Source organism: Grus americana, chromosome 1 (genome assembly GCF_028858705.1).
Source record: "Grus americana isolate bGruAme1 chromosome 1, bGruAme1.mat, whole genome shotgun sequence".
Taxonomy (NCBI): domain Eukaryota; kingdom Metazoa; phylum Chordata; class Aves; order Gruiformes; family Gruidae; genus Grus; species Grus americana.
Genome location: NC_072852.1, coordinates 187,758,746 through 187,778,836, shown reverse-complemented (window position 1 = coordinate 187,778,836; position 20,091 = coordinate 187,758,746). Strand labels below are relative to the sequence as shown.

The window sequence follows — 20,091 nt, the reverse complement described above, 5'->3', positions numbered from 1 at the left end:
CACGGTGAAGGTGCTAGGTTTCTAGGTCAAAATGAAAATAAGCAGATGAGTTAGGCTCAGACTATAAGTGTAGGTACATACTTGGGACCACAAGACGGTTTCTAGCGCAACTACACAGAGATTGTGAATAACACCAGCATGCCTCTTCAGCTAATTAAATACCAGGGTTCACTTCATCACTTAATGCTGAAGGAAGTTGTTAGTTGCACAACCAATCAAGCTGCTTAATTAATCTGAAGTGTTTGGTGTATTTTTCTTTGGCCTGTCTAAATACATTCCCAAGGACAAAGTCTGGTAGCAAATACAGGCAGAAGCTTGCTATGCAGAGGTTTCCTGTCCTGTGCGTTAATAACATCAAGCCAATAATTGGAAGAGTTTTTCATGAATGATACCTGAAGAAAAGACCTCTTAAAAACCATGTGAAGGAAGCAATCTGTAATAAAAGAGGTGGGTTTTTGTTTTTTTTTTTTTCCCCTCCACTTGCCTTTGTTGCTGAGTGTGAAAGGCTTAGGGTGTGTTTCTGGGTTTCTTAGACTTACCAGGACTGAGAGGAAACTGATACATAGATCTGAAAAAAGCATTCTCTGTCTATAGATGATCTGGTATCACATTGCTGTGGTTATTTTACCAAAGATGACAGAATTTAGGCCTGACAGTTGTAGATCTTAATAGTTCCCAGTAGTATACTTCTGCCACCTACCTTGTGTGGGGCAAGAAGGTAGATCATTCCGGTGAGCTGTTTATCTTACGCTCAAGCAGCCATTTGTGTAACCTCTGCTTTCCTGTGGTTCAGCTGAACCTGCATCACTGCTCCAACCTTGGTTTGCTCTTGCCAGAGGAAATACAGGGGTAGGCACAGGAGCAGTTTGCTTTGTAAGCAATGCTGAATGCTCTCCTGTTTCTCTGGACCCTGCTGGGTTCTAGGTCACAGGGAGGCGGCTGCTGGGAACTTTGTGATGGTGACTGGCCGAAATACGTATTGACTGTTACCAGTCTTGCCTCTGCCTCTGGCTCATGTTTATAAGGCTGGGACGAGATGGCTGTGCACATTGCAAGAGTTCTCTGAAATGCTCAACACAAGTTTTCCACACCAGGTAGATTTACAACAGACACTAACTCCTCCTCTCTCATACAGCAGGGCACTGACATACAAATTGTAAGCTGCAAGTACTAAACATTTAGATTTTTCCACTCCTGCAACAGCAGAATTGGCTCAAAGGCTTGTTTAATGTCTGGCAGCTTCTAGTTGTTCCTCCCCCCCGCAGCGACCAGGCACCTGCCCTGCCAGAGCCCACACATGACTTCTGGGCTGTAGCCAGTACTGGGCGGGAGCAGCAGTGTGCTGTGCTTGTACTGCAGCCCTGTGCCTGCTATTACCAACAGAGTAGCAGTGGAGTGGGGTGTTCACCTTGGTGCAGGTACTTCTGATGACAAACATTTCCATTTGTTACCTGTCAAAGCTAGGACTTTTTTGCCTAATGCATTCTGATTATTGTATTTAAGGGAAAGAGGCTTTTTTTTTTTTTTTTTTTAATTTCCTAACAGGAGTGTGTGCACCTGCACATTGTATTAGAGGTGATTAAAAAGGAGGTTTAACCCTGTAATTTACTGCAAGTTCTTTTAAACCACCATTTTGAAGCTGCTGGGTTAATGGTGGGAAACAGCTTGCCCTGGGTGGGAGGAAAAATGCTTTTAGACTTGATAAATTTCTGCGGCAGAATTCTAAGTTTCCCATTATACTGTGGATAGTTGTGGGGAGCTTTATTTCCTGTATCCTTAATTTGCAGTCCAGCAGGAGATCAATTACCATATCAGCTTTCCCAAACAACTGCCCAGCTACAATTCTGGAGCCAAAAACACCCATCATATTTTCTGCTCATGGCTCCTAATAATTGACTGCCCTCCTGCACCCTTTGCTTTCTGGCTAAAAGAGTGTTTACATGCACTGCTGCCTTCCTCTCAAGAGGGACTTCCCACTGCCTTGCTTGTGAGGAGGAGCAATTCAGGTGAGCAGCTGATGGGCTCTTGCAAGTCCAGAACTTGCTTCGAAGTCAGTAACCTCCAGGCTTTATAGAAACTGCCCTGACCAAGCCTCTCTGCACCATCTGAGGTGACTTCAGAAACCTGCACGGGAAAGAGAAGGCTGCATACTATGACCTACTACCTGTTTCTGCAAGGACAGAAGGGCAAAGCAGCTTGGCACAACCCTTGCACATTGGGTTGTCCCCAGGTCAGAAAGGGCTCTTGCGTTATTGCTTGGAATCGCTGGAATAAAGAAATCGTCAGGTTTTGTTTGGGAAAGCAAAAGCCTGCAGAATCATCTCTGCAGGAGGGGAGGGAGGGAAAAAAAAAAGCTGCACTATACAGTGAAGTGGGAAGCAGTAAAAAGAGCGACTTGTACAGTGATGCAACAGGAGCAAAGTGCAGGTGTAGTCTCCCTTCCCCCTGAGCTGGGGTCGCTTCAGCTGCTGCTGCTGCGACTGGCAGATCTGAAGCAGCAGGAACAGCAAAGCTGCAGGAAGTTCATGTGCAGGAACCCCAACAGTTACTAGCTGGATCCTAGTCCCAGTTCAGCTGCAAAATTCCTTTATTTGGGTCACAACATTATCCTCGCCCTCCCCCAACCCTTCATCCATCATTCCCAGTGCTGAGCTCTCCAAATGCCACCTCTTTTACAAGAAACTGTCAGTCACGGGGGTAGTCATTAAAGGGTTTCTAGAAATAATATTCTTTAATTGTAACTACAGTAAAGATTTTCTCTATACATTATACTCACTGCTGAGGGTATTCGAGATTTGCCATGCATGTTTTATTGCACATATAAATAGTGTACAAAGATTCATGAAGATTCTTTTTTTTTTTAAGCCGTACAGGTTAAGACTGCATAAAAAAGCCGTATTACAAAATATTCAGAGCTATTTATTTACAGCCAACCAAGCAAATACTGAAAGACACTATCAGGAGAAAAAACAAAATTTTAATTATGAAAAAACCCAAGATTTGTCAAAATAATAATTACAAAGCTACATGTTGCCATATATACATTGTAAAAAAATACTCAGGAAACCTGCATTTTATCCCTCAAGATGCAGAAATCAATATTCCTATTTTTATACTCAATCTTTGAATGCTTTTAAAATTTGATAAACTCTGACTTGAAAACTTATTCTCTTTACATTGCTCGTGCTTTTTGACAAAACAGATATTTGTGCAGCTCTGTAAAATATTAAAATACATTTTAATTTAGTGTTAAAGTGCACAGTACATTTTATAGGAAACAATATGCTAGCTGCCAATCAAAATTACAATTTAAGTCAATGTTCCCTCTATAAAATAAATGCTTTTGCTTTGGTTGAAGTAACTGGATATCCATGCATACTGTACTTCGCAAGTAGTCCTAACAGGCTGCCAGTACATTGGCAATTTGCGGTGGCAAAACGCACAGTCTGCATTCAAATATTAACGATTAAATGTCTGCTGGTTTTAATATTCGCAGCTTTAAATGCAGCGTCTGTGAACACACCTGTAACTTTGCCTTAGTAGTGACAAGTATGCATCGTCCTTCCAAGAAGTCTTTACGCAATAGCTCTCTCCACATCCTCTTGCTGAAATATTTATTCCTCCCACCATGCTGCCTTTTTTTTTTTTTTTTTTGCCATGATGCATTTCCAACTCCCTGCTCATGCACGGCCCCGGCCCCAGCCCCTACCAGCTGGCCTTTTCACCACATGCACCTTTCCTGTCCTGCGTGCCGAAGTTACACCGCTAGCTTCTCGTCTGAAAGAAAAATGGACGTTCCAGATACTGTGAGAATCGCTGCGCTGGAACTTTTTGATCTAAAATGTCTGATGTTTTAATAATAAATTATGCTTTCAAAAATCTCTTCAAAAAATTTAAAGTAGTGATAAGGAAAAGAACCTTATTTCCTATTGCTGACAAGGGATTAGAGGTCTGATCCTGCAAATGATTGCTACAGAACATTGTGCTTAATTCTGTGGGAAACTGATGGAGACTCCAGCAGGTTGTATGGGGGAGATCGGGTCTTTGAGACTGCCTTTGGCAATGTAATAATTGTATCTCCTCTCGAAGGAATCGCTGAGGAAAGCAATTACAGGTTTTTTTGGCTACCTGGTAAATCTTCTCGCTAATGTCCTTGTGCTATTTTTTGTTATTTGTTCTGTAATGCTGTAGTCTCTGAAAGAAATCAAGTTACAGTGCAAAATTATATTTCAAGACACATGATCCTAATGCACATCATTCATTTTGTTGTGGCAAAAGTTAAATGTCTTGTGCATAGTAAAATAAGCAATCAAAAATATTTGTTCACATTTATTTTTCAAGTTTACATCTTCCCTTTTTTTTTTTTAAACATCTATATACAAATAAAATGGGTGTGCTCTCAGTTTCAGCCGATTTAGTTTAGTGTGTGGGGGAAAGCGCTACTGGAATGTAGGAAACTCAATGGAATGCAGACAAATTTTTACCAATGTTCCACAAATTCAAGAAATAAAGAATGCCATTCCAGCTAGCTGTTCGTTTAATAAAAGCACCTATTTTGTTTGCTTTTTATCTTACATATTAGAAAATACAATTTACGGAGAGCTAGAGCTACTGCACACCAAGTGGAATAAAAAATAACTAAATATTTATATTAAAATAAAGTGTTTAACCACAAAAAAGCAGTAATAAAATACAGTTTCCTAATTTACATTTTGCATCCAAAGGATGAATAACAACTCACTAATAAATAATATTTATATAAATATTTTATGTCTGAATATTTTTAAAAGGCAATAGCCTGAAGCAACTGCAGAAAAAACCTAACGTGGTAGAAGTTTGATTTACTCTCCCTCCTTCCCCCACCCCCCCAAATGATTACAATGATTCTTAGTTTAATAATACGAAGGTATCTTGCTGCAAGACGGCTGTGTACTCCACACATTTTTAAGTGGCAGAGAGGTGACGGTTTTAGTAAGTACTGTACAAAGTGAGCTATAAAAGCAGTGAAGCGCCAATTTGCTCTAGAAAATGTTTCTGTTTAGTTTCTGGTTTGTAGTTTGACGCACATGTACAGTCTGAAAGACAATTTTAAAATCAGAACTATGAGAATACTCTTGGAGCGCTGGGTTTTTTCAATGCGGTTTGAAAAGATGGGCAGTATTTTGACTCTGATGGCACAGTGGAGCTGGTAACAGCAGAGAGAGTAGTTTCATGTGAATAAAGCTTGTTTCACTGTGGTTACATCTAGCAATGCTTGAACTGTTACGCTCACTTTTACCAAGCCCTTTTCTTCTAGGATGTGATGTGGTAGGCAGAGCTTCTCCTAGAAAAAGACAAACAAAGGAGTAAAGATTAGGATATTCCACACTCACTGCAAACCTTTGCTTTACATGAACACAGTTGGAACAAAAAGTCCAACAAGAAGAAACCATTTTCTATTTTCAATTAGAAAACTTCCTGTGATTTTGACAGAAAGTCTCTGATTTTGCTCTCATTATACCTATGAATTAGTGAGAGATCTGTTAATATTCTGGGCCTCAGAAACCAACCCGTTCAGTGGTCGTTACAGTATGTAAACACCTTAACTAAGAGTGAGGGCCAGCAAGTACACACTGAATTTTCACCTACAAAGTGAGGTGACATGGCATTTGCCCGTTATTACCTCTGAACGAGTTTGGGGACAAAAGGCTGGGTTTATCTGTCACCAGAAGTTCTACCACTGAGCTCTAGACAGGTAGGTCTTGGTCCCAGGATACACACCTTGAAAGCCACCCATTAGCGTTTACAGAAAACCGTGTAATGTGCGTTCGATGGGCGAAGCGTTTCATTCTGAGTAATCAGCAGCTTATTTTGAAATATCCAGGAATCAACTTTATTCACCATAAGGACACAGCAATGGTGGCCAGGATGAAACCTACTGGCTGTCCACAAAGGCTGTTACACCAAAAGACAGTCAAAAAGTAAATCCTGTATCTCGTACAGGTAACAAGAAACCCCCCACTGAGTAAGTACAGAAAGCCTTGCTGAGAGAGGTAGCCTTGTGTCACAGTTGGCTTGCTCTCTAAAAAGTTTTTCTTAATGTAACTGGGCATTCCTGTTAATGAAAGCCATGAAATTGTGAAATCAGGCAACAGGTTTATAATAAATAAATGGAAAGGCTAGACTGCATCACATAAACCATAATTACAACTGAGAGACTCATTGCCACAACATGGAAGCCAAAAGTGTAAGCATGATGACAAAAATATACAGATAGGAAAAATCCCAACAACGCAATTAAACGCAAACACATGGATACAGCGTCTGGCTCACAAAGTCCTGAAACTGTGCGTGCCAGATTGCTTAGAGTTTGAAAAGGCACTAAGTGATCTAACCTGTTCTTTCCCTAAGCATCCATACCTGGCCGTCAGCAGACTTGTGTTCTGGTTTCAGCTGGAATAAAGTTAATTTTCTTTCTAGCAGCTGGTATAGTGCTGTGTTTTGGATGAGAATAATGTTGATAACATACTGATGTTTGTAGTTGTTACTGGTAGTTGTAGTGTCTACGCTAAGTCAAGGACTTTCCAGCTTCTCATGCCCTGCCAGGTGCACAAGACTGGCATTGGGTTGTTTTTTCCGGGGTGGTAAACAATTGCATTTGTGCACTTTTTTTTTAAAAAATATATATATATAAAAATATATTATTATTATTATCTTCCTTTGTAATCCTATTAAACTGTCTTTAAGTCAACGCATGAGGTTTTTTCCATTCTCCTCCCCATCCCACTGGAGGGACGGAGTAAGGAGCGGCTGCATGGTGCTCCGTTACCGGCTGGGGTTAAACCACAACAACATGGGATACTGATTTTTTTAGAAAGAGAGTGTTGTTTGGATATTCTCAGTATTGAATGTCTTAGCTGTTCAATAAACTTTTAGCTTCTAAAACTACTGACACATTTGAGAGTATACTTATATTAATTGCCTGTCTTCTAGTGAATATTTTTCTTGCTTCTGTAATGTGAGAGATGTCAACACAGGGTCCCTTATTTTATTGTTATGTAATGTGAGGTCCTTTGTCATTGTGGATTCTGATTCACATTGACCAAACCACTGCAGCAACTGCCTCCCATTCCTGCCTGCTACCTGCCCCTCTCTGCTGGAGCTGTTTGCCCAGTCGGCACAAAGGAATATCCCCATCTTGCAGCCATTCCGGTTCATCACCCAGATTTCCACTCCAAACCCACCCTAAGCAGCTCACTTAAGACACAGGGTTCTGCACTTCATTCTTGTTCTTTTTTCTGAGATATTGACCTGCAAGCTGTCAGAGAAGGTTCTCCCCAGCTTTTATTCCTCTGGAAAAAAGTGTCTTTTCCAGAGAAAAGCAAATATATATTTTAGGATGCAAACTCCTAAACTGATACCTGATTAGCAGTGGAGTAGCTACAAAAGAAGGGAGATAGTGTTATCAAATAAAAGGCGAAAAACCCAAAACCCGAAGCATTTCTACTTCAAATGTATGATTTTACTAAAAAAATTTTGCCAACCGCATGTCTTGGGACACAGTTCATATAAAAATCTACAATACTCTGATTTTTTTTTTATTAAGACTGCAAATCAGACATCTGAAGTGTTACTCTCTCCGCTCTCTTCTAGTTCTTTCCAGTGCACCTGCACAGCAGGCTCTTGTTTCACAGATTTGGTGGCCCACAACAGGCCAATATTTCATTAGTCTTCCTTGCTAGACCAATAGCATTAAATAATAATGCCTGCTGAATCCAATATCTGAAAACTAAGTGATTAGTGTTACAAGGCTAAAGGGTAGGGACTGAATCAAAAAAAACCAGCCCCAAAACAACCTACCTTGCTAGATAATTTATGTTTGAAAATATTCTACATTCTTCTATTGAAGCCAAGTTTGCTGGAAAAGGCAGTTAAGGATGTTTCTTAGAAAAACTTAAATTCTACACTTACCATTTTTGTGGCACCTTATAGCACTCAGAACTATTCTGTCACGCTTTCTTGATAGAAATTTTGCAATTGTTTATAAGTACATTTTCACCAAAAGCATAAAGGAGCGCATGCCCCATTTTATATAAAAACCCCAGCCAATATAATTTTTCTCCTTTTAAAGACAATGCATTATCTAATTCTTTTAAATACAGTATAGTACTCCAGTTTGTATAAAGCAACCTCTCTCCCTCTGCTGTATTTACAAGATGAATACTCAAATTAAAAAACTATTTCAGGAGGCCTACAAAAAATACAACTGTCCAACTGTGTTTTCAGACTGAAGTTTCACAGCATCTTACTTTTATATTATACATCATTCTTCGTTAGTGCTTGGAACATATACAATTGACAGCCTTCTCTTATTAAGCAGAAGGGGGAACTCGGTTAATATTTTAGAATTCTGCAGTTAAACATGTGGCTATGGTAAACTTTCCAAAACTGACAATGAGACCTATGCCATCTCCTAAAAATTACAAACTTCATCTTAATGTGTCACGAATCAATTCTCTTATCTAAGCCCTAATCACTATCTTCAAAACTTTGGAAATGGCTTTCATCAACCCTGTCTCACATATTACTCTAAAGCTGTGATTTGAAAAGTAATAGACTTTGGTAATGCCTTTGACATCATTTCCCACAGCATTCTCCTGGAGAAACTGGCTGCTCATGGCTTGGATGGGCATACTCTTCGCTGGGTAAAAAAGTGGCTGGATGGCCAGGCCCAAAGAGTTGTGGTGAATGGAGTTAAATTCCAGTTGGTGGCTGGTCACAAGTGGTGTTCCCCAGGGCTCAGTACTGCGGCCAGTTCTCTTTAATATCTCTATCAATGATCTGCACAAGGGGATTGAGTGCATCCTCACTAAGTTTGCAGATGACACCAAGTTGGGTGGGAGTGTTGATCTGCTGGAGGGCTCTACAGAGGGGTCTGGACAGGCTGGATCCATGGGCCAAGGCCAACTGTACGAGGTTCAACAAGGCTCAGGGCTGGGTCCTGCACTTGGGTCACAACAACCCCATGCAACACTACAGGCTTGAGGAAGAGTGGCTGGAAAGCTGCCTGGTGGAAAAGGACCTGGGGGTGTTGGTCGACAGCCAGCTGAATATGAGCCAGCAGTGTGCCCAGGTGGCCAAGAAGGCCAACAGCATCCTGGCTTGTATCAGCAAGAGTGTGGCCAGCAGGACCAGGGAAGTGATCGTCCCCCTGTACTTGGCACTGGTGAGGCCGCACCTTGAGTGCTGTGTTCACTTTTGGGTCCCTCACTACAGGAAGGACATTGAGGTGCTGGAGCGTGTCCAGAGAAGGGCAATGAAGCTGGTGAAGGGTCTAGAGCACAAGTCTGATGAGGAGCAGCTGAGGGAACTGGGGTTGTTTAGCCTGGAGAAAAGGAGGCTGAGGGGAGACCTTATTGCTCTCTACAACTACCTGAAAGGAGGTTGTAGCCAGGTGGGTGTTGGTCTCTTCTGCCAAGTAACAAGTGACAGGACGAGAGGGAATGGCCTCACGTTGTGCCAGGGGAGGTTTACATTGGATATTAGGAAAAATTTCTTCACTGAAAGGGTTGTCAATCACTGGAAGAGGCTGCCCAGGGAAGCGGTTGAGTCACCATCCCTGGAGGTATTTAAAAGACTCGTAGATGTGGTGCTTAGGGACATGGTTTAGTGGTGGAGTTGGCAGTGCTAGGTTAATGGTTGGACTCAATGATCTTAAAGGTCTTTTCCAACCTAAACGATTCTATGATTCTATGATGAAACTCTTCTCAGAATAAAAATAAAATCCTGCCAAAGATGGAATCCAGAGCACACTGACAATCAACTCAGCTTTCTGCATAACAGCAATTGCTGTGGGCCAAGATGCCAGGTGTCTCAGTCCTTATGTTCAGCCGCTGTGCCTGCAGCACAGTCCATTTTCCATGCTCTGCCTCACTTTCTAACCCACTGCAACTGCTATCTGGAAACCACTGACACTAGAGTTGTGAAGCTGCATACCATGAAGATTTAGAATCACAGAATGGATTGGGTTGGAAGGGACCTTAAAGGTCATCTAGTTCCAACCCCCCTGCTAGAGGCAGGGACACCCCTCCACTAGACCAGGTTGCTCAAAGCCTCATCCTCGGGCTTTTCTTAAATCCTGGCATTTTGAGACAATGTGCCTGACCGACCAAGAGAAGAACTCACCCATAACTCTGAGGAAACTCAACCTCACTTGCTTCTCTACACCTTTCATAAGATTTCCATCCCTTTTACATTAGCATCAACGCCATAACACTTCAACATATTAGTGTGAGTTGCCTCTCTAAAAATACCACTGCTGAAACCATCACTGAACCAAACCCAGACAGACAGATAGAAGAACTGGCTACTAATTCTCAAAACCAGTCTAAAAATCTTTAAAAAAACAATTGTGGAGGGAAGGGTTGCCACTCCACTCATAGCAGCATGAGTATCTCTCTCTTCTCTATCTACTATAAAAACGAAGATCTAAATTTTTCATGTATTTTTTCTCCCTAAGAACACAGAGGAACTTAATTACTTGCTGCAAGCAAACCGCTTTCTACAGACACATAGCCATTTTGAATGGGTAAAGACGTTTTCAAATTAATCGTGAAGGAAAAGAACAAACTTCTTTTGACGGAGAAAAAAAAGCAAAAAAGAAAGCACAAAAAGGAGGCAGCAGCCAGGAGGCTTACTCACAAAGCAACACAAAAAGACAGTACAACACAAACGTATATGCGTGCATGTGCTTGCCAGAGCAAGTTTCCAATCCTGGAACTAAATGTCTGATTTACAGGAATACGCAAGGACACTGATCCCACAAGGATACGTGACACGCTACATATACACATCTGTTTTCTTTGACATCAGATGCCTTCAAAGTAAAGATAAATGTTGGAATTGGTTTATGCTAGGGGAAACAGCTTGACAGTTCAGATACAGTAATTCATTATAAAAACCTAATTGTTGCTGTTATATCGTATGGGCAAGTAGCAAAATGACCACATCATGACAGCATCAGGGGCCAACTACATTTGCTAGCAAAAATACAGAGAAATGGAATTCTACAATTTTGTATTTGTAGACTATGAGATTTCAGATCTACAGGGGAAAAAATATTCAGAAAATAATGAAATACTGGAATGTGTAGTTTCTCCAAGTACAAATTCAAAAATAAGTCCATGTAATGCCCATCATTTAAATTTTGGAGCCAACTACTCTGAAATAACAAGTCACTAAAAGAAACATCAGGGCCTTATGTTTAAGCAAACCTATGTCAAATATATAAAACCATGACATTTTGTTAGGTCAGGGCTAATTTTTCTTTCTAAAGAGTTGAAAAAACCCTATAGCAAACATTTACTTTTTCATATATCTAAGGCAATTTGAAATAATGTCTTTTAATATATTTTTTCCTTATCCACTATTACTGATCATGTCTGTATGTGCCCAAATGCCCTGAAGTTAACATTTGAAGTACAAAAGAAAAGAGCAGAAGATCAAAAAGCACAGTAATTCAGGTTACAGGTATATTTTGTCATTTTTTTTCTTTTAATTCACAAAGGAAAGATTAGTATGTTTTGTGAAGTATACACTTATTACCAGATTTGACAAAGCAAAAAACCCCCCAGTACTTCAATACTGCAGCTGCAATTCTGTATTTGGAGTTACAGCTAGTTAAATATTTAAGTATGTGCATCTTCTGAATACGTAATAAATTACAAATATTTACAAAACTGTATTTGTAGATGGTGGGCTTTGGACCTCTTTACAGATTCTGGCCTTGAGCCATAAAATTTTAAAAGTAGACCATATATTTCGCCAAAACACCTCACAGTTTCATTCTAACTTGCTACAGAAAACAGTGACCTGAAACTGGAGGGAAGAGACAACTTAATGAAGACAGACACACATGGAATAGTAAATGTATACTTACACTTGAAATATCAATTATACCATAACCTTATACATTAAATTGTGAGAGATCAAGTGAAGGAATGAGAGGGTTTTGTATCATAGTAGAATGGGTCATTCCTTTAAAGTATTTTTATACTACTCTTTCTGCATAATGCAGCTTATGTACTAGAAATGAAGGAAATGGCAATGGTCAACAAAACCCGCTCTACCGTTTTTTCTAAACCTGCATATATGACTGCTTTAATTTTTTTTTGTAAGACTAAGATGCCAAGAATACTTCTTTTTGTGAAAAACAATTACATGGCAATAATTTGGAAACTTAATGTCTATGGAGTAGAAAACTGGACTGAATATTTGCTCAGGTCTAATTCAATCCCCATTCACAATTAAGTGTAGCCTTTCAGAAACTTATTAGGAACATAATGGGATCCATATACAGCTTCCAGTTGTAAAAGTTTGTCAATATACACTGGAAGAAACAGGCATTTGAAGGACTACTACACTGCATTACTCTGCACTTGAAAATATTTATCTGTTTTCTGGCTCAAGGAAAAAGAAAGCCAAATCCTCACATCAAAATGCCCCTTGTAATCCAGTGCAAACACATTTTACCTGCATGCATAATAAATTAATTCACTACAATTTGTATTTATTACTTTACTGCAGTAGGGATGCCAAGACCTCCACAGTACAGATTGGAATAAACCAATTTATGAAGAAATCACAGTTTGAAAATCTCTGATGATCACTGCAATGGAAAAAACTGAATGGGGAAACAAATGGGGGAGCAAATATAATTCACGTTATCAATTAGTATGTGGGTGAACTACAGCGTACATTGTTTTTAAACCCAAGTTCATCAACTTAATCATGTGACTGGCTGTGAGCAGCAGGTCCCACCTGTATATAATTGAATGTCTCGATATTGGGATCTCCTCAGAGGTGAAGAACCACCAGTCAGTTGAACTGTTGGTTTCACAAGTACTAAAGCTATAGGAACAGGATTCTGAATTTAGCGAAAAACCAGTTAATGAGCTACGTACGTTTTAGGTTCCACCTCCTCATTTAGTGGGAGAATTATTGGCTTCAGGGAAGGGCAGACGGGTATTTTTCACATTTGCATTATGTTTGAAATATATTTTGAGAAACATTACTACATTCACACTTAGAGAAATGTAAGGCTACATTTTACTATTCCTTTCCTTGTAAGATTTATGTATTTGAAGTGTTATCAATAACAACCAGGAAAAAATAAAAAAAACAGATAAGCTTTGGTAGTAAGGCTGTGCTTGCCATGAAGCAAGTACTGTCACCTTTCACAGTCTGGTTCAAGATGGCTTCAACTCCATAACTAAAGAAAGTGTTGTTACACTTTAATTACTGTATATTGTCATAGTTGAGAACAGTGAGAAAATGTACTTTAAGTAACTAAAAGACAACGCCATTTGCATGGTAAGCATATGTAAAGTTAAACCTTTGGACAAGTTTGAGAGTTACATATCATTATCACTGGGATATGCTCGGATACGCTCATAAGTAAATACCCTGGAGGTATTTAAAAGATGTGTAGATGTGGCACTTAGGGACATGGTTTAGTGGTGGAGCTGGCAGTGCTAGGTTAACAGTTGGACTCAATGATCTTAAAGGTCTTTTCCAACCTAAACGATTCTATGACTCAGTCTACTTTGGCACAACACAACAACTGAACAATAGTTCAGTTTCTGACCCAGTGTCTAGTCTGACAAAACACTCAAAAACACCAAAGACATGAACTTCCATTTCTGCACACTGGAAATGCAAAACACACTGATCTACTACCTCTCTTACCTCCCTCCCAAAGCTATTGGATACAGTGGATAATCATAAATAATATGAGACAATGAGACAGATGGGTACTATAGGACGGTAGCAACAATGTTCACTACCTGATTTTCAAAAAATGTTAAAATATACTCATACATGCAGATAGGTACTATACAAGGAGTGCACAACACAAAGCATTGACAGGAGACCTGTTTACCGCTTATGGCAGCCGAGTAAAATCCCAGCCCTAGAGAAGACATCACTTTTGTCTCAAATACCAACACCGGATTATGAAGAATCATACAATTAATAGATTCTGAACTGATTCAAGCTTTATGTCACTTTATCGGTTTCACTAGAAAAGCAACGTCGTTAAAACAAGACAACCAAAATCAAGACAAGTATCTGCTGAAAGTGGAAGCTTAAATGTCAAGCTGCGACTCTAAGTAAGCAAGTGTCCAGTGCTGGAATCACTGAAACTAGGCACACAGTTAAAAGACAGGCCTGTGCAGGATGAGAGTACAAGTCTACAGCTACACACCCAAATAACTAGTACCTTTTCTTCAAATATAAAGAACCTAGAAGCACTCACTGAACTCATGCCTGGTTGTAGAAGACACTCTTTACAACAGAGTTATACGTATGCGCTGGAAGCTGGTAGACACTAAACCCTTAAAAAAAATGGATTTATCCAGTGTCTGAAATTGATTTTTCCATCTCAAAATACATATCTAATTATACATTTCATTCTTTTTATATATGTATGTAAATATTTCAGCCATGGAAACCAGGAATAGAACTGCATTTAGAAGTTTTTTAATTAAATTTTACAAGTATCTATGGAATGGGGATATTTATAGTGTAGCACTAAATCATAACCATATGGCCTGAATAATCAGTAACACACAAGTTCTTATACTAGTTATCCTCTGGAAGTCTATAGGTTGTTGGGGTTTTTTTTAATATACTAGGCAGTGAGAAATGAATGTATTTATTTCACAGCCATGAAACTGAGGAGCTTTGTTTAGCTAGCCTGAGACTGAATTACAAATTCAGTCAACAGCATCTAGGCCAATACTGCAATGTCAATATAGGTTTATATTCAAGGTTTTATATTTTTCAATCAATTTTCATTTGTATATTTATGTTGATAAACAAAAAAAGGTCTTATTCAAGTTTTACAATAGATGACTAGAACACAGAACTGGGAGGGAAATGGAGGTCATCAGTCCAGTGCTCTAACCATAGGCAGAGTTCAAACATACCAAAACGCCTCCTGGCTAATGTTTGTCTAACCTATTCTTTAAAGCCTCCTAAGATGGAAAATCTAGAGTCTTCCTAGACGATCTATTTTCCTAGCTACATTGTCTTTGTTACATTCGTTACACAAACAAACAAACATTACCTGCATTTTCACAGGTGATGAAACAGAGACAAGATAGTGATGTGACTTGCTTGACATCACACATAAGATGACAGATATAGGAATCTAACAGCTTATTCTCAAACTATCTTATTGTACTGCACTGTACTCCACAATCTTCATCCTGAAACATTCTAAAGTCCCTGGCATATTATGGGTTGCTCATACCCACTGCTTATTTACAGTCATCTTTGGGGTGTAACATAGCAAGTGTTTAAAAGCAGTTCAACGCTGCTTTGTGCGACAGAAGAAAAAGATTATTCTATGGAATCAGGAGGAAAACAAAATATAAGTAGGAAAACATAACTACTCCAGTACAGAATTTAATCGGAATGGTAGAGATGACCAACAATCTTTAACGTTACAGTACTCTTGTTTATCTAAATTATTAAAAAAATAATGGTAACTTGAAAGATAGTTTTCTAAGTGCTCTTAACGTATGTTGAGATAATTGGCAGCAACTCAGAAAATACTATCATCTGTTGAAGTGCCGCCTCAGTTGCTTCAATATCTGCAGCATTCTTGGATTTTCACAAAAAATAAAAGGCTCAGTTCTTTTTCGCTTGTGATACACATCTAGCCTACACCCAAAAGTGGGATAAGAGTAGCTTCTCTGCTTTAACACCTTTAGTGTGTAGTCTAGGCAACATAAAAGAAAACAAACTATAAACAAAGAGGTACATAAGTTCTTTAACTAGAGCTGGAGGGGGGGAGAAGAGATGGGATGTGCCTTCAAGATGCTACTCCCTCTCTCCACTATTTCAAGAGATTAATAAAGATATTACAAGGAAGGGAAGCGAGGGAAAGGGAGAAGTTTGTAAGACAAAGGAAGGAAATTAAGTACCTGTAATTTGTCAGAGACAAAGCAGAAAGTTTGTGTGCACATGCGAACAGGTTATGCTGTTAGCACATTCCAGTGATAAGTTATATACATCAAGACTATAAAAAGTATGTGGAAAAGACAAAAGCCTATTAGATCCCAGGAGCGAAAGGTAGAAGTTGATTGTGGGGTTTTCTCCCCGAGGGCGAGCAGAGTGTCAACAGTCTTTCGAATGTGACGAATATCCGACTGCAGGATGTCATACGGAGAGCAGAGGTCAGCCTATCCCGAAGGGCAGCCATTAGAACAGAAAAAAACAGTGCATAAAATTAAAAATACAAAAATAGAAAGATATTGATAAATAAATAATCACAATATTCTAGCATAAACATGTACGAATAGTTTCTTCCTAGTATTACACCTTAGTCCCTACACACCCCAGCCTTCTTTTATTTCCTCTAAATACTGAAGCTATCATATAATATCAGAATATTAAGATAGAAGAGCTCAGGCCTTCAAATCCTTCCGAAGTTATGCCCAGATTCACAAGGGTGAGGAGGTGCACATGGTCCACTTATTCCAATGAAAGCTGCACACCTTTGTCCATCTGGGCCTCATTCAAATGCTTAAATGGAACCAGTTGCAAACTCTCTAACTTATACAATAGCAAACAGTGGGTTAGAAAACTGTTAAAAGCACAAGCAGCAATACGAAGTCTCAAGAAAAGGTACTTAAAGAAATCGTTAGAAGTATACAAATTTCTCTAACATAATAAATAATCTAAAACTCGGTGTTCAGATATCTTCTTAAATGATACCCTGGGATAGAAACTGAAAAAGTCAATGTAGCACTAACTATTCTTAATTGTAATAGTTTCTAAACTGAAGAATTTGACACTAAATTCCGTATGTAGCATTTTAAAAATTATTAGCAGGTTAGATTCCCATACTTTTTTTTCAAAGTATCAGTGACTTCATGTAGCAATATGCTCTAGACTAGCTATACAAAATGTACTATGTAATAATAATATCAATATGCACGCACAATATTTAACATTCAAATCAAACCAAGCAACAACTAGTACTTTCAAAACACAATCTGAGATATATACCATTTTACATTGCAAATGAGGCCTTACTATCAACAAAGATGGTGAATATTTCAGGAATAAAATTATATGAACTAGGAAAGAGATCCCCTGTTTCAGAGGAACATTATGTTTCTTTAGAAGCTCTTCAGTTTCACTTAATGAACTGACAGCACACCCAATAAACGAAGATATGGAAGTTCAAATGTCTGTTTTCTGTTAGTGAAAAGTTTCAAGGTCTGGTTGGCTATAAATTAAACTTTAAAATATTTAAAAGGCCTTTCTATCCTCAAAAGTGACTAGTGAAACTGGAAGTCAGAACTGTCATTCATATGCAAATAAAAAAGTGACACTTTTTTTTTTTCTTTTCCTTTTTCTTACCATGCCTGGTTCTAGCTATAACAGGAGTTGAAAGCTGCAAAAATTTCAATTTTGTTACTTAGGCCAGCAGATACACAGAGGGGGAAAAACCACCCTGCCTAGCAACAACACTGCCATTTTTACAGTCATTTTTCAGAATTTTTTCAACTCAAAATTCTAGCGTGATAATAAACTTCAATGCAATTGTATTTTGCTTTTTCTAAAGGATGAAAACTCAAGAGACAGAGCAAAACATGCTGGTCTTTTTTAAAAATGGGATAGGACTAGTACTGCATTCAAGAACATGTACACCCAACAAGCTGCTTACCAGAGAAACTAATTTTAGGGCAAACAAACTACTCACGACAACAACTGTGTAACATATTGCACTTTTACCAAAGACCCCAATAAACCCCATTAATTATAAAATAGCATGCAAGACTCAATTCCTACTTGTTGCAAATATATCTCAAAAATAAATAGCTAAGATACATTAACCTTAATTTATACAAAACATTTGATAGAACTTTAAAACAAGGACCTTTTTTAAAAAATTTTGTCCAAAAAAAACCCCACCCCAACAGTCCATACTGCAGTCAAATGGACAAAAAGAAGCAATTTCAGAGTTAGAGAATGAGAGCTGGTAAGAGGCTGAATTTTTACAGAGACTGAAGAGCTTGCTAACAGGAGATTAACATACCAAGCAATATATAGAAGAAGCCAAAGCGTACAAAACCAGCCAACACATGCAGAAAAAACTTCCTATGGGAACCGCCATGCTGTGCTTTATTGAAATTCAGTGAAACCTGGGGAAGACTGAGAAATGTCTGATCATTCTTGCTTATTTTTGTGTGTTCTGTGACAATGGATAATTCGGTGTTACATTCACACCTTATTAAGTAAAATGTTTATATTGTATTTTAAACTTCTGTAATGTAACTCTAAATAAAAAAAACATACAACTTTTCAGTAATGGTGAACGTATTTCCACTTAGGTTACCAGAATTTTACAGAAGCTGTGAAATGAAAATACCAAACTAAAACATGACATCATGAAATAGTGAAAAAGTATATGACCCTCCACCCAAAGTCTCCAAAGACAACCAACCAGCCACTCATTCATCGCAAGCACTGCCCTTCTCATTTAGGAGACTGAAATTATTACTATAAGAACTAAAAAGATACACATACTTAATCATTACATTTATGGACTGACTTATGTCCATGAAGCTATATGATTAAATCATACAGCTGCCAAAATCACGCACGCAGAATAAACACAGTAAGACAGAAGTGGAATGAGAAAAACATAACCAGCTGTTTGTGTGCACAAACATTCTACATGCTCCTGCAGTGACTGTGAACACAGACAGCATTTCAAAACCAACCTCCTTCAAATTTTGACTCTGGTAAAAAAAGTAAGTTTGCAGAAGTGCATTCAAGAATGAAGTCTATAGCACAGATGCACTATGCTAAAAACACAAATGAAAGGAACCTCAAAATTATACTTTCAGTACTCTAATTAACAGCATACAGAACCACTTAACTCCATACTGTAGGCCACATAGTGCACATTACTGAGCACAGCATGAAAGGGCAGAGAAAGGAGTCATACCTGATAAAACTTACTGCAACTTCATGGATGTCTCACGATGAAACTATGGAGAAGTAACTGATTATGTGAATTGATCAGAAAAGAAGTGTGAGTGGCAATGAAAATATACCTTGCATTAAACTGAGAAACATGATTACCAGCTGAGCAACTAATAGCTGGATAGAAGATAAAGCACTTGACACTCTCTCTGCTTGGATGCTTCTTTGTTTACTTTGTTCTGCTAGGTTTAGCCCACAAAAGTCTCCTGGTTTTTTCTGTTTGTTTTACTTAATTAGCAATTCCTACACTAACACAAATCATACTGATTTTTAGAATAATTCTGGCTGATGCTGCAACATAGTGGAATTAGTTTTGAGCGGAGGAGGTGAGATGCAGTAATAGCTCCCATTTGCAGGACTCGAAAAATCACAGGAAGGGGCACAGCTAAGCCTTTTGTAATGTGACTCTTCATATGATGATACGAGAACAAAAACCCCAGGTCTTACCATTACTCCTGTGTGCTCAGTATGTGTGCACCAAGTAGCTCACTGAATATTTGAGAGACATGGCAGAAGTCTCATTCCCATCTGAAAAATAACTTGTCCCACTAAACCTTGCTGCACCGCTACTGACATGCTGGAACACAGAAGCTCAATAAACCTGCTGTAACAACTGGCTGTGTAAGATTTCTACCTTTTATCAACAGAAATTACCATTCTAGTATTAATCATGATAATTAAGTCTATCTTTTTTCAAGCTATATGAAGATCAACAAGGTGTATCTGTGTATATGGGGAAAGTCTTTCTTTCCTCTTTTTTAAAAATAACTCTACCTAATTTCTCTGACCTGAAGAGACCCCATAAAGGGCCAAAAGATGCTCAGGTGTCTAAACTGTTAAGATATTACATTAGTGTAAGTTGCAGATCATAAAAATTAATTTGTGTCTTTTTACAAAGATAACTTCTGCATTTTGGCTCACAAACATCGAATATACTTTGTTGAATTTCCTTTTTTGACAAAATGCTAGAAGGTCCTACTTCTGATATGCCATATTTGTTCACACTTGTGAACCAGAAGAAATGCAGACCAAAACTTGTAACTTTCG

General features: G+C 38.6%; 1 protein-coding gene across 6 annotated transcripts in view; it reads right to left on the bottom strand.

Moving 5' to 3' along the window:
• Nucleotides 1-4,679: 4,679 nt before the first annotated feature.
• The window catches only part of LRCH1 (leucine rich repeats and calponin homology domain containing 1), a 132,340-nt gene continuing 116,928 nt past the window's right edge, over nucleotides 4,680-20,091 (bottom strand). For 5 of the 6 annotated variants that reach the window (XR_008578550.1, XR_008578558.1, XR_008578577.1 and 2 more), the window contains 2 exons: nucleotides 15,969-16,226; nucleotides 4,680-5,323 (listed from right to left, as the gene is read on the bottom strand). Coding sequence is in view for 1 of the 6 variants with exons in the window: in XM_054836423.1 (XP_054692398.1) it covers nucleotides 5,210-5,323 (114 nt within the window). In the remaining 5 variants the exon portion in view is untranslated. The remainder of the gene's footprint in view (nucleotides 5,324-15,968; nucleotides 16,227-20,091) is intronic. The other variant, XM_054836423.1, reaches the window with a different exon arrangement.